Raw genomic sequence first — 13,865 nt, 5'->3', positions numbered from 1 at the left:
TTCAGCTTCTTTTTGTATCCCATCAAACATAAATCTAAAGCTTGGGGAGATTACATGACAAGGACTAGGAACAAAGCAGAACTTTAAGTGAATAAATAAAATGTAACAGATTTTAAGAGATAAAATCAAAATGGAAAGAAATGTAAGACATATCAAGACTAGGCAAAAAATCTCAAGTTTCAGGGCACCTTCTTCGCAACATGGTCAAAGCTGTAACGAGGGCTTGTGCTGTCTGAGCTACAAATTTCCACGTATGCATCTAAAACTAGGAAATGGTACTTGTTGAAATTAAGCGCTGTCTAAATGGATACTTCCAAAGAGTTTACATTTCAAGAGTTTAGGGCATGCATTTACTTCAGTGGAATCTGAATATCAATTTTATTGTAACAAAGAAGGACCTGAGGCCAAACCGCCTCGCGGATTCACCAGCCAGCCTCCTTTCACAGCAGGACTGTACCTGTTCTGTGGCTTCCTCTTCACTCTGGTCGCCTTTCAAGTTTTTCCCAGAGATCAGTTCATCCCATGTAAACAGCAGTGAGTCTGTTACTTCACCAAAGGGGTTAAAATCTATTAGCCAAATCTTACCCTGCAATATAACAACGAAGGAATTAAAACAAACCAGAGAATTTGCAACGCAACCAGAAAATCCAAACACACGTACATTCATCTTACTGTAACGCACTTAGTCTTTAAAGACTAAAAGAAGACATGACAAAAATATCCACCCATTCTTACCCACTTAAAATATTCTAATATATATTACATTAAATATGTCACTTATAGTTTTAAAACACATCAAGCTTTGGCTTATTATATCTTTTTTAATTTTTATTTTTTTAATAGAAGATCAGACAGAGCTCAAAGTGACTTCCTACGTGAGCTGCTTTCAGATGAGTCTACAGAAGTTCCGTCAAAGCTCCATGGTTTTTGAAGATCCCCAGATAGCATGAACAAGGCGAGGGGGGAAACGTAAACAGGGATTTCATCTTCTGTCAAAAGCTACCTCAGCACTGCTGCCCATTCAGCAGTCTCCAGGATTGCTGTTCTTGGTCTCAGAAGGGATCGTCTTTAAAGAATACAGAGCAAGGTCTGTAAAACGCTACTGGAGATCATGTAAGTTGAAAGGTATCACACAGACAGAAAAATAACAAATAACTTAAAGTCGTTTTTAATATAACCACTACCAGTAGTTCAGACTAGCTACTCCTGCCTCGTCTTTAATACGTTCATGCTCCAAATAGCCCTGGTAGTACGGACAACACAGCATGCCTGTTTTACAACTGAAAAATGAGAACAGAGAGACCAACATGACTTAGTTGAGGTAAAAGAGAAGTCGCTAAAGAGCAAGAAATAGTTTGCATCCTCTGAGTCATCTCAAGCTACAACCCCAGCACTAGGCCACCTTCTCTTACCCAGAAAAGCATCACCTATTCTAACAGAACAAAAGCATTATAATCACTTACAATGAAACATGAATACAGCTGGTACTAAGAAGCTGAAAAACAGGTATTGCATCTGGAAGAAATCAGATTCTACCAAATATGAGGAGAAAAGGGTTTCTGTAATACAAAAGCGACTGAAGGCTTTTTCTGAATTCATCAACAGCCAGTTGGAACCAAAAACCAAACCTGAAGACTGCGTAGCTACTAAAAACTCACTTTGCCTTCTCTCTCCTTCCCTCATCGCTGAAGGATCTTCTTCCTTTAGCGATCCTTCCTATCTTGATCCAACCCGCAAACATCTGTAATGATTTAAACCACAGCCATCTGTTTTCTAGCCGATGAAGATCCCTTTGAAGCCTTCACTCAGAGTAATATGGAGACTTCCTCTCCCACCCACGCTGCCTAACGCACCCCCACAGGCGCTGCAGTGGAAACCCATGCAATAGCACAGAACAGAAACGCTCTGGCTAGGAGCTAAAGGCAGCCTGTTACGATCCACGCTGACTTACCAAAGCAAGTGGGGGGAGTCCCAACACAGCTGAAACAAGTGACATGACTCCTAACCTGGCAGCGGGCCAACACAACGGCTTGCAGCTGTGTGGTTGCGCGCAGACTTTTGTGGGTCTCGCTCAGGGTGGATCAACAGGGTAGAGCCGTCACAGAGCGAGCTTTAAGGAGCCAATGCACGAGCTCAGCTTTGCAATGGCAGTCCTGAAACCAGACAGCTACAAGAGAAACTGCAAACGGCAGGGCCGCACACTTGAGCTGTTTCTTACTTGCTTCCGAAGGGTGAAAAAGCAGAGGCAAACCTGCATGGCTAAACTGCGACACCTTTGAAACAACATTGACACCGTGGGTGCAGAAAGCAAACAGGGGCAAGCTCTGCTATCACTTTCCATCTCTGCTCCTCTTCAAAACTCGGTCACAAACTCTCATTATAAGTGATGTTCTGCTTTTGCTAATAGCAACTTCTTGATAGCTCAAAGGCATCAGGAGGAGGAATTTCTAGTTTAGATTCATCCTATCGCACTAGAAAAAACAAGCTAATGAACCAATTTAATCACAGGCAGAAGCAACGGCTGGCAAAGTTCACTCTGCAGTTCAGAGGATCTTTCCTTGGATCAGGAATGTGTATACTTAATGAAAGGATTTCCCTGTGAAAGGCTTTCACCGGGACTCCTCCCACCCCAAGAACATGAAACAGCTTTTCACAGGAACTTGAGACCATTTCTCTAGAGAAGAGATCTACCCCGGAAAAAAGGAGAATTGCTCTTGCGACTAGTGAAAGCAACAGCTGGTTTCTGCGAGCACCCTGGCACTTTTCCTCCCTCCCTGCAGACAGCAGCGCTCCATCCACAACACCAACCACCTCCTAGAGGCTGTCTTACATCTACACTGAGCTTTGATATTTGCAAATTGACGGAAAGCGACAAAAAGACTAAAATATAATGAGGCCTGAGAGGGAACATTTAAAGGGAATGCACATAACTCCGGGTCAGTAACCAAACCTTCTTTAAGATTAAATACTCTTTCAAATCCAACATGCAATTCCGTGATTTAAATGTAGTTTAAGATGACTTGCAGTGTGTAACTACACAGCAGTAGTAAAGCTATTTAACTGTAATCTTCTGGTACTGGTAATCTTTGTCATATGAAGGCACAGAAACGCACAAGGCACATATGCAAAGTTCTGCATAGCTGGAGGGGAAAAAACAAAACCAAACAGCATAACATTTGCTCATCCTAAAACAGGATGAAATAGATTTATCATATCAAGGCTTCATGCTTTATTTTACTAAAACATTAAGCAGCATGCTGCTGAAAGCAAGTGCCTGCGAAAAAGACTGTTAAAAGGAAGTTAAAAGATAGATAAAATGCAAACTGAATTCTCGCATTTCCCTGACTTCAGCTGCAGGTTCACACAAAGCGCGGCACTCGGGTGAAGAGACACTGGGTAAAGAGACGCCGGCGTTCGTTTCCACGTTAACAGGAGTTGAGAACTACTGGTGCTCTGAAGCCACTCATTACGTTTCTTTGTTCATGACAAGTCACCACGCTAAATCGCATTTACCAGCTGTAAGACCTGGGAGATGTGCAAAGAGCAACTCATAGCAGAGCTGACTCTCAGGTGTTCGCTTGCCAGCTGTTGCGTAACGACTGTGAATTGCTAGCGGGAAAAAAAAAAGTATATCCTGACGAAAACAGGCCACCCAGCCCAGCAACATAACCTCGCCAGGGCCAGGCCTCCAGATCATCCGGCTTTTAAGACTGTATGCCTGCGTATATCCCTTAAAAGATTATTTGCCTGCCAAGTCAAGAGCTAGCTCAGATGAGAGCCGCACAGAGAGTATAAGGGGAAAAAACAGACCTAGAAAAGCCTGTTCTCAACCAGGCCACCGCTGCTTCTAGTCCATCCTCCAGCTAAATGAGCGAGACGGGTGGCAGCCTACTCTGCAGTCTCCCAAGTACCCAAAAGGAAGCACGTGGAGGGCGTTGCTCTCATTCACAACCATATCAAACAACCAGATTCTGCAAGTTGAATATTTACCATTGGAAGAATTTCAAATAAGTAGATACTGGGCGTTTCTCTCTTTCTGCAGGTGAGCTTGCCACGCAACCAGTCCGGTCAGGGCACAGGCTCTGGAAATTAGTCACAGTCAGCCACACACACACTGCTCTTTTGCTGCCTGTAACTCACGTACGTGGGGAGCGGTGAATAATACAGTTGCAAACCACAAAAGTATGTGTGAAAGGAGGATTTGACACACAAAGGTCTATCTGGCAGTTTACAAGACCTGAGAGTAGAAGACACAGAGATACCTACACACAGCTACGTTATCCTGACAGATGAAGAAACACTGCTCATTTGAGACCAGAGAGACTGAAAATCTTTTACTTAAATAATCTGTCTTCATGCTTCAGCTGTGAGGCAGAGTACCCGAAGGCAGAAGTCAGTCAGATGCTAAAGTTTCGCTCCTCACGTTGCCAGGGAGCATCCTCAAGTCTGACGATTTGTGCCTAGGCAGGTAATTTTCATGAACATTTAGCATGGCTGTTTTTAGCCTGCAGCCTGGTTTTTAGGTACCTACGCTAAAAGCTGTGCTGAGTAACAACGCAGTAGTTATCTTCCACATGAGAGACATCCCTATTTAGTTTCTGTTTTGCAAACTATGGCATGATTTACTGTTATATAATCACAGAATACTTTAGCAATGATCACAGAATCAGGATTTCCTACAGATATTCCCAGCTCAACCACTTAAAATAAAGACTTTAGCAATCCCGAAATTGTACGCAATTCAAACAGCAAGACTTATAAACGTGTACAGCATTTGGGACTATTTTATTGCGTTTCTGGTTTAGGATTATTTGGAAAGACAATTTAAGCTAAAGCAAATATTTAATTCTCATGCAATCACAGGATTCCAAAAATCAGATTTTGAAATTTAAGACTAACATAATGCATTTCAGGTTTTGGTTTCTTTTAAGCCTCTGCGTGTGTGCTTGCGTGCACGCGTATGTGCGTGCACGTGTGCGTATCACAGTTTATCTGACCTGCTTCTGTCCACTGACTAGTAGAAGAGGTCCAGGCGACTGACTCAGATATAGGTATCTGAAGTTAGGATGGGATTTTTCTCCCCAAGCTCTGTCAGTGTCTGGATTTTCAAGGTTCCAATTTGCTGAGCACTCAGAGCTACAGCTGGAGCAATTTGAAAAGAAAAAAATTACATTCTATCTGTCTTAAACTAAAACCAGGCACCCAACATTCATACAATCTTTTGATGATTATCTGTTTGTAACCTGGACTCCCATATATGAGGGGAGAGTTATTTTTTCCTAGCTTCAAAAATATTCTAAAGAAATATTCATGATTAGTTCGAAAGAGTTAAGGTGCTATAGGGATGAACATCATAGAAAACATGCCCAAGGAATGATTTTTGGAAAGGAAAGTGGTAAGATTCCCCCAATTTGGGGCGGGGGGGGGGGGGGGCAGGCAAAACATCCCCCACATCCCATATTTTTCTGAAATAGCTCAGCCACTCTGGCTGAACGTTCAGATACGTTTCTGTCAAACACACTTAAAACAGGCACTGCATAGAGGGAACCTTAATTAACAGGTAGTGCTTCACTGAAACTGCTTGGTGATACAGCATGATATTAAGTACAAACCAATCTTAAAAGAAAACTTCAGTAGAGTCATTGATCTGACAGAATTACAGCTGAAGCCAAAGCTATGTGCTTTAAAACAGACTACTTTTTCGGAGGAAGAGATCTACAAAATAATTACATCACTGGAACAGACATACTCACACCCCTAATCCTCTTATTCTCCTACCGTGGACAGTGTCCAACAGAAACAGAACTGTGGAAGGGAATGTTAAAGTGAAATCATTCATCTTTTGCCAGGACCACTTCCTGGAAGATGAAGCTATTACTGGTTTCATCTCTCCAACTCTTCAGATACAATTTCCACACAATAAACAGTTCATTGCTACAGAAATATATAACCTATTGGTCACTTACCCTGCTGTCTCTGTACACATCGAAAACAACTGAAAAGGAGGAAAAAGCAGTGTTAATTTTAAAAGATATAAAAGTCCACATAAGATGTCTAAACCTAAGTAGATAATTGCGTACACAGCATAGTCTGCAAAGTCAATACATCTCAGAAACTGCAAGCCAGAATTAGGTTCATTTCCAAGAGGGAATAAAAACATTTCAAGAACCATTGTTAACGCACTGAGAGAGATTGTCTGCTGGGCTTTTCTATTTAATGCTGGTTTATTCTGCTGGTTTTTTTCCCCCTCAATGAACATTTGATTAACTCCTAGCATAGCGAGGAGCTTATCTTCAACATTACTGCTGTTTGTTCTACAGCAGAACGGAGGAACTTCAAGGAAGGATCAAGGCTCCATTGTGCTAGCCAGTGCACAAACATTTAATAAGAGAAAGTTCCTGCCTCAAAGAGATTACGACTTCAGCAGATAACGAGACAAAACAAATGGAAGGAAAAAAGGGGGCAGTGGGTACGCTTGAGAACGAGGCAGCAGTGAAATGGCTACGTTCAATATAACGTAGAGCAGTTACAGCACACCTACTGACTATCAACAGCTCTTTCAAACGGACCCTTTGCTTTTAAGCAAAGTTTAGATGGTTTAAGCAAATTTGCCTTGCAATTTAAGCAAAGTTGCCTTGTGCAGCTACATCGTTGTTCCTCCCACTGACTTAATTAAGCATGAATCTTTGTACGTGCATCTTTCTATTCGCTTCTGTTCTGTATGGTTAAACAAATCCTTGCCTTGTCTATTCAGCTATGGAAATCAGCAGGTAAGAATTCAGGCCTGACCAGTTGTACCAGTTTAGCAGAAAAAAAATTAAAACTGCTAGATGTAGAGAAGCCTCATACAAATGCTGTATTGCCACTTCCTTCACAAAGAAGGAACTGAATATTTCAGCTAGTTAAGAGATTTCCTAATACATGCGAGATAAACCCTCAGATGGCTAAGTCATCTACGCAAAGAAGAGCACAGCAACCCTAGACCTCTAACTGTTCAACTGAACTTGCTGCTCATACTGTGTACTCACACTAGTCATGTTCCATTAATGGAAAATTTTCATCTGAGCTTTCCTATAAAGCGATGCCTGTCAGTTCAAAGCAAGCCAATGGCAATATTGATCATTCATCATTGAAGCTGACAGTATTTAGTGGGATTTACATCACCATTAAGACTCATTGGCACATGGATGACTAGTCCGGGACACTCGGAAACACTGAACAGGGAGGAAGACCTGAACTGGTCCCTCTTCCTCAGGGGTCAGCTCAGAACAGTGTGCCAGTGAGGCCGTGGTTAAAACTTGCCCTGAGTTACGAGCAACTGCAAGTAAACCTGAGAGTTCGACTCTAGGGTAAGCGTTGACACCTCTGGAAGATTGTTTTTAGTGGGATTTTATGAAAGGTATTTAGAAGGTTCTAATACCGTTTAGAAGCATTTAAAAAGCATTTGCCCATCTGTTATTGTTCTGCTCCGACTCTGCACTGCTTCAGCTGCTCTGCCTCAGCTGCTCTGCCTCAGCTCTTCCATCTGGAGATGCTACCAAAACCAACTGGAAAAAGCAGAGCAAACCACCTTGAAAGCCCCAATGAAGCAAGAAGTTAGAGAAAAATTTAATACCTCTCCTTTTAAAAACAAACAAACAGGCAAACCCAGATTTTCATTGTTAGCACCACACATGCTGCCAGACAGTGCCTCAAGGCATATGCTAGGGGATGAAAAAAGGGAGGGGAAAAAACAGAACGTTTTTGCATGGCATTTCTCTGCAGAAGATAGGTCACCAGCATTTGGTGTCCAAGACCGAAAGGTTACAAGGATGAAGGAACAAACCTTCATCCCAGACTGTCACCCTGAAGTCTTCTTTTCCCAGCTGGTAATTCAGATGGCATAGTTTTATTTACCTTACATAAGATGACAGACTTCAGATCTTTCAGTTCACTAGACGGCAGTTTCAGAGCCTAAATCTAGGCATCTCTATCTAAAAATACTGCCCTTATTCTTATCAGTTGATTATATACCATCTAAAATTATGTTGGAACATACAGGAAAATTAAAACAGACAGTAATCAAAATGTCATAATTGCATGATTGATTTCCTTTCAAAACTTTAGGGCTAGAGATCTATTAAATTAGTATACTGACTTCCAGACTACTAGTCTTCTCCAAGCAGTGTCTCTTGATAAGCTGTCTGGACTGAAATAAAGGAACCTTGATTAAAATTTGAATAAAGCAGATCGCCATTAGAAGGTACCCTTTTGAGAAAGTCAGACAGGACAGATCTGACTGCTCTGTTGGCTCAGCAGAACCATTAACCACGCTCAAAACTTACCAAAAGGCTCAGTATTCAGAGCTTTACCAGGGACAACATAACCGACCAATAACACGCTTACGTTTATGTGTTTTACTAAAACAAGGCTCAGTCCATAGAGGCCAATTTAAATTTCTCCATCCTACTTTTCACCACCCCAGACATCCATCACAACAAAACACTATTCTACAGTCACTAAACCATGTCAGGAAACTGTTTCTAAATGAAATTTTCAAAGGACACCACATTTACAAACTGAGAAAATTTACCTGGGCTGCTTAGAGGTAGTAGAAATTCTTCAAATACTCTGGCCTTTATTCAAAGGTCTGATCAGCTAAAATGCCGTGCATCAATATTTCGTTAGAAATGTATACAACTTCTTGAAAAGAAACCTCCAAATCCTTTCTTCAAGGAATACAGCAATACTTGAGCAGCAAACCTTTGCCAACATCTTTACCAATAATGTTTTCCTATTTTGTATCTTATTGAAGGGTTTTTTTTTTTTTTTAAAGTATTTCTTATCCCAGTACTGAGATCTTGAACTTTTCTTAACTCAAAGTAAGTAATGGGGGGGTTGGGGGGGGAGAACACTTTCAGAGGGCAAAATGATGCTATTTGAAAGAGTCTTTCACTCAATAGCCTTGTTTTCCTGAAAAGCTCCAGCCTATTCCTTTAGTTTTTCTTGTTCCCAATTTTATCATTATTCAAGAAACTGCATCGCTCTGCATGCTCTAACTACAAGGGTATTAAGACTCTCCCAGATTAAAAAGAACCAAGCCCTGTGAAAGCAGCAGCTGGCATCAGCATGAAGACACAAATACACATCCACAGACTTAGAATACTGGGGATGTCATCTCTTGTTGAGAAACAACAGTTTTTCACTGATCTCCAGCAGTGAATCCAAATTTAGCACACTGAAATTTTGGTGTGCTGTAGAAGAAACAAGCCTGGCTTAGCAAGGAGGCAGGACAACAGGTCTTATTTCTATGGAATTGGCCCTGCAAGTCCTTTCAAAGTCAAAACTCCCAGGAAAGTACTGTGCAGAAGAACTTCAAAAAGGCAGATCCTCCATTTCTGTTTTTAACTCTTTGTAACTATGTGTACAACAGGCACTTTAAAACCTTCATAAACACCTTCCCTCCCTCCTCTGTGCTTCCTTTTCCAACCCAAGCCTTAAGATACTTACAGTCTTCATCCAAGAATTTATACTGTATGTTTCTCTGGAAAAACTCCTGTATTGATCTACAGATCTCCTCATGTTGCGTAGAGATATGATCATAGTATTGAGTGTAGTCTCTTTGTGATATACCTGTGAATAATTTTAGTCGATTACAAAGCTTCAGACACGCAAAAAAAAAAACAAACAGTCAAAATGCAGTTAGAGATGCATGTTGTCATCTACTTTTGAGAAGATAGGTACTCCCAAGTTTAAATTATTAACAACGCCTTACTGTTTGGCTTTATTCTCCAATACTTGAAGCGCTTCCATTACAAAACTTTTGCTTAAACAGTCCTGTCCCACGTTCTGCAAACCTTATTTTACTTGTACACACTTTGACTATTTTTAAGTGAATTTCAGGGGGAACCTTCTCCGGAGTTTAAGTTTTCAATTGTTTTTTTATTTGTTTCAGTTCTATTCGCCCTGGTTACTCTGGGCAAAAACCTTTTCCATTCCGCACATCAAAAATAGAGATTAGAATTTGGAACCGTGAAATGAAAGGGCCAGGCTTGCAGGCACCTTAGCTAAGATGACAGATCCTAGCTGTGTGCCTTGGAGATTCTCATGTAACTGATTCATTAAGCATGGAACAAAACGTACCTCCTTGATAAGACACTATAGGTGAAACCGTACATCTTAGTATTGACAAAAGGGTCTTGTAAAAATTCACCACAATAGCATGCGACCTAATACATTAATTTTTTCCATTCACTCCCCCTGCGGGTTTTACTGTATACCTGACGTTAGATAAACTACCCCAACTGCATCTGAAGCTCTTACTTTCAGACATGTGCTTGTCCGCAAGACAATAGGTTAAGCTGACATCAAGAGGATTATACCCTTAACACGTATCTTAGGGTGACAGAAGTTCTGATACAGGATACGCAAACATAAGCAAGCCACTGCAATACCCTGCTGGAAACAGGTCAAATCAAGACGTACTGATCACTATAGAATGAGTAACTTATGCTATTTATGGAAGCAAAAAGCCAGACTCTCCCAAGGAAGATGCATCAATGTTGGCAGCTTGCTATTTTAGTCATATATGGAACACATCAGAGATCGCATCTTACCATAAGACGATGCTGAATACCTCCAAAGTAGTGCTCTTTCAAAGAGCTCATATAAAACGTCAAGTTTACAAAGTCAGTGCAACTCAGAACTATCAACATCCCTGCAAAGTTTAACTCAGGTCTAAAAACAAAAGACAGCAGCATCTCAGGGGGATGCAGACGCCTAACTGGAAGAGCACTCACTACACCATGCAAGTACCACTCCTTAGCTTGACTGATAGGCTTATTAATTTTAAGAGCACAGGAATAAGTCATGAAAAAGCTTGGAGCTGTCTTCCGACATGCAGCTGAATTGCTACCTTAAAAAAACACCATGCTGCGCGGTATTTGAAACATCACTGGACATATACATTCTATAATAATCCTACATTCAAATGTTTTAGAGGCTATTACAGTGATGAATATCTTGTCAGTTGTGGCACCGCAGCACCGCATAAAGGACAGGATTCAGCTCTTCCTCCTTCACCCTGGCTTAATGGAGAATCTCTGCTATTAGCAAGATAAACTCTGTCTCAGAGAACTGTAATATAAACCCTATGACTGGTATGAACGGGAAGATGAGTGTGGAAGTACCAGAAGGAACATCAGAAGAAGCGTTATAAGAACGGTTATAAGATCAGCACCTAGATTAGCAGATCCCAAAAGATCTATGTGCAGCTTTTATAGGACACCCAGATCAGGGGACAAAGGGCAGTTCCTGATGACTGAGAGCAGGGGGACAGGATGGAGACACAAATCACTGTCAGCTCCCAACTCGTACAAAAAGCCACATCCAAAACAAGCAGGTAGTCACCCCCTTGAGAAGAACCCAGGAGAAACAATGAGGACTAGGTATGTGATACCCCTTCATCTCTTTTTCATCACAAGGAATCCTGGACAGGCTACTTGGACACATGCATCTTGGTGCTCGTGAATATGCAGGTATAAGATAGAGCAAGTGAAACTGATTTCATTCTGTACCAAAAAAAATCATCTTCCTTCCTATGAATTCTGTATTAGAGCTTTGCTACATCATTGCTACAATAGTTCAACATCATTTCCTATGCTAGAAGAGTTTTAACTATAACAATTCTGTCTAGATAGGGCAAACGTGCACAGGCTCTGTACTATCTACAGTTCTGTTCATGATAGATTCCATGGCAAACCACAGCAAAAACTAATTAAATCTCCAGAAATGTGGGATGGAATTCAGTCCAAAATTAAAATCCTCACTTCAAGTGTCTACATGTGCACTAGATGTCTAATCGCCCATTATAGTCAGAGAAGTCAGTACAGCTAGAGGAGTTGAATTCATCTGACCCCAAAGCACAAACATAAGCACAGTTCAATGGCCTAAAACACATTCTCCAGCATAATCTGCCTGTCCTCAAGCCGTCACAGGTCTCCCATGGGTCTCCCGATGTATCTGCCAGCTCTCTGCATATGTTTTGGATACCCTAGCTGTTCCGTGCCATTTGAAACATTCCACACTCAGGTTTTTAACCCGGAGCGATGGGCCAACTGCTTTGCTAACTAAGCTCCACTGACTATAAATCGAGTTCAGACACCTAGGAAACCTGTGGACATGTTCTGACCCCCTAAACTTTCCACATACAATATCCAAATGTACTCACACCGTCAACATAATACCCAACTGCCTCTGTACTCCTTCTCCAAGTAGGCTATGATTCAGTATGCTCCTGAATATAAAGGAATTGCTTGCATAACAGCATTTGGATGAAGTTTCTGAATTAGCAATTAGAGTCAAGAATTTCTCACAGTAATATTGGCCGTAATATCTTGGCAGGCTTTCAGATATAAAAGGAAACTTGGCATACCACTTTTTAAAATTACAGAAACAAGGCGGGGGGGGGGGGGGAAGAATTCCAGAAATGCAGTGTGGCAAGGAAAAAGCATCTTCAGACATAACACTGATTAAAGAAATCAGAGCAACTCTTAAGAATTTCACTGAATACTTTAATCTTTAAGAAAATCCTCACCTATAAGCTTGTTTTCTTTGACAAAGCATCTGAATTCCGCACCAGGGATCAGCTCACACCATTTTCGAAGAACGAGCTACAGAGGAAAAAAAACAAATGACAAAGCATTGTTTCAGAAAGATAACAGGTAATGTTTTGTCTTCAGGCATACCTCCTAGTTCTTCCAACAGTTTTACTGTAATTATAACACAACCCTCTGAGGTTATTCCTGATACAAGGGAAAAAAAAAAAACACACTCAACCATCAGTCCATTTAATTATCTTAGCAAATACTTCAAAAAGTTATTTTGTTTATTACTAATTTACCTGTAAAGAGAACGTAAAGACAAAAATGAACCCAATAGGCTATAATTTTACCCATTAGAGACCCTTTTTTGAAGGTGAAAATATTTCAACACTGATGCCTAGAAAATAATTTGATGTGTCACCTCTTTCCACGGTTACATGTTTAGAGCATGCTGTTACGTCAGTATGTACGTCTGGAACTCCAGATATGGTTCGAGAGCCTTGAATATATCTGCTACATTCATACGCCCTCTGCCACTGGTCATAAACAGCCTACTAACATCGACTGCATTCAATAGTCACCACGACTGAACAAAAACAACCAGACTTTCATAGTTTAGGAAGATATAGGGCAGACATTTGAAAACAAAACAAAACTTGTTTTCCATTCAATTTTATTTAATCCAAGATTTACATTACAGGAATTATTAATGCATATGCTCCTCAATTTTTCTCTGTATTTTTCATTGAATGTTAGCTAGGATCAAAGCAATTCTGTAGCAGCACACATCACAATAAATACAACGATGAAAAGCAACACTACCAAGTCCTTCCTGGGATGACAACAGGTAGGTGGCATAAGCTAAAGCAAAAGAGGTTCACACTGGACATGAATTTTTTCACCATGAGGATAACCAAGCATTTGAACAGCTTGCCTGGAGAGGTTGCGCAGTCTCCATCCATTGAGGTTTTCAAGACTAGACTTGATAAAGCCCTGAGCAACCTGGTTCGAGCTCATAGCTGACCTGGCTTTGAGCAGGAGGTTGGACTAGACATCACCTGAAGTCCCTTCCCACCTTAATTATCCTATAATCTTCCACTTTGTACATTTATAACCAAGAAATTTCTAATAAGAATTTCAAAGTTACATTAATGTTAAAGCATGGAAAATAAAAAATCCTGCTGTACAGCACAACAGATCTCTCATGGAATTGGCAGGAAGTTGCCCTCTAGTCAAAGGAGCTGATGAGCAGAATTAAATTTAACCAAATCAACGTCTATTCTG

At 40.9% G+C, this 13,865-nt stretch overlaps 1 protein-coding gene across 1 annotated transcript in view; it reads right to left on the bottom strand.

The window, feature by feature from the left end:
- Window positions 1-13,865, bottom strand: part of CDC123 (cell division cycle 123) — a 34,469-nt gene that overhangs the window by 2,195 nt on the left and 18,409 nt on the right. The window contains exons 8-11 of the mRNA XM_068912657.1: window positions 12,575-12,650; window positions 9,490-9,612; window positions 5,967-5,995; window positions 458-586 (exon numbers count right to left, since the gene is read on the bottom strand). Of these exons, the coding sequence (XP_068768758.1) occupies window positions 458-586; window positions 5,967-5,995; window positions 9,490-9,612; window positions 12,575-12,650 (357 nt within the window). The remainder of the gene's footprint in view (window positions 1-457; window positions 587-5,966; window positions 5,996-9,489; window positions 9,613-12,574; window positions 12,651-13,865) is intronic.

Source organism: Struthio camelus, chromosome 1 (assembly GCF_040807025.1).
Source record: "Struthio camelus isolate bStrCam1 chromosome 1, bStrCam1.hap1, whole genome shotgun sequence".
NCBI classification, from domain to species: Eukaryota; Metazoa; Chordata; class Aves; order Struthioniformes; family Struthionidae; genus Struthio; species Struthio camelus.
The sequence above is the reverse complement of the archived record's forward strand: the minus strand, read 5'-3'. Positions and strand labels throughout refer to the sequence as shown.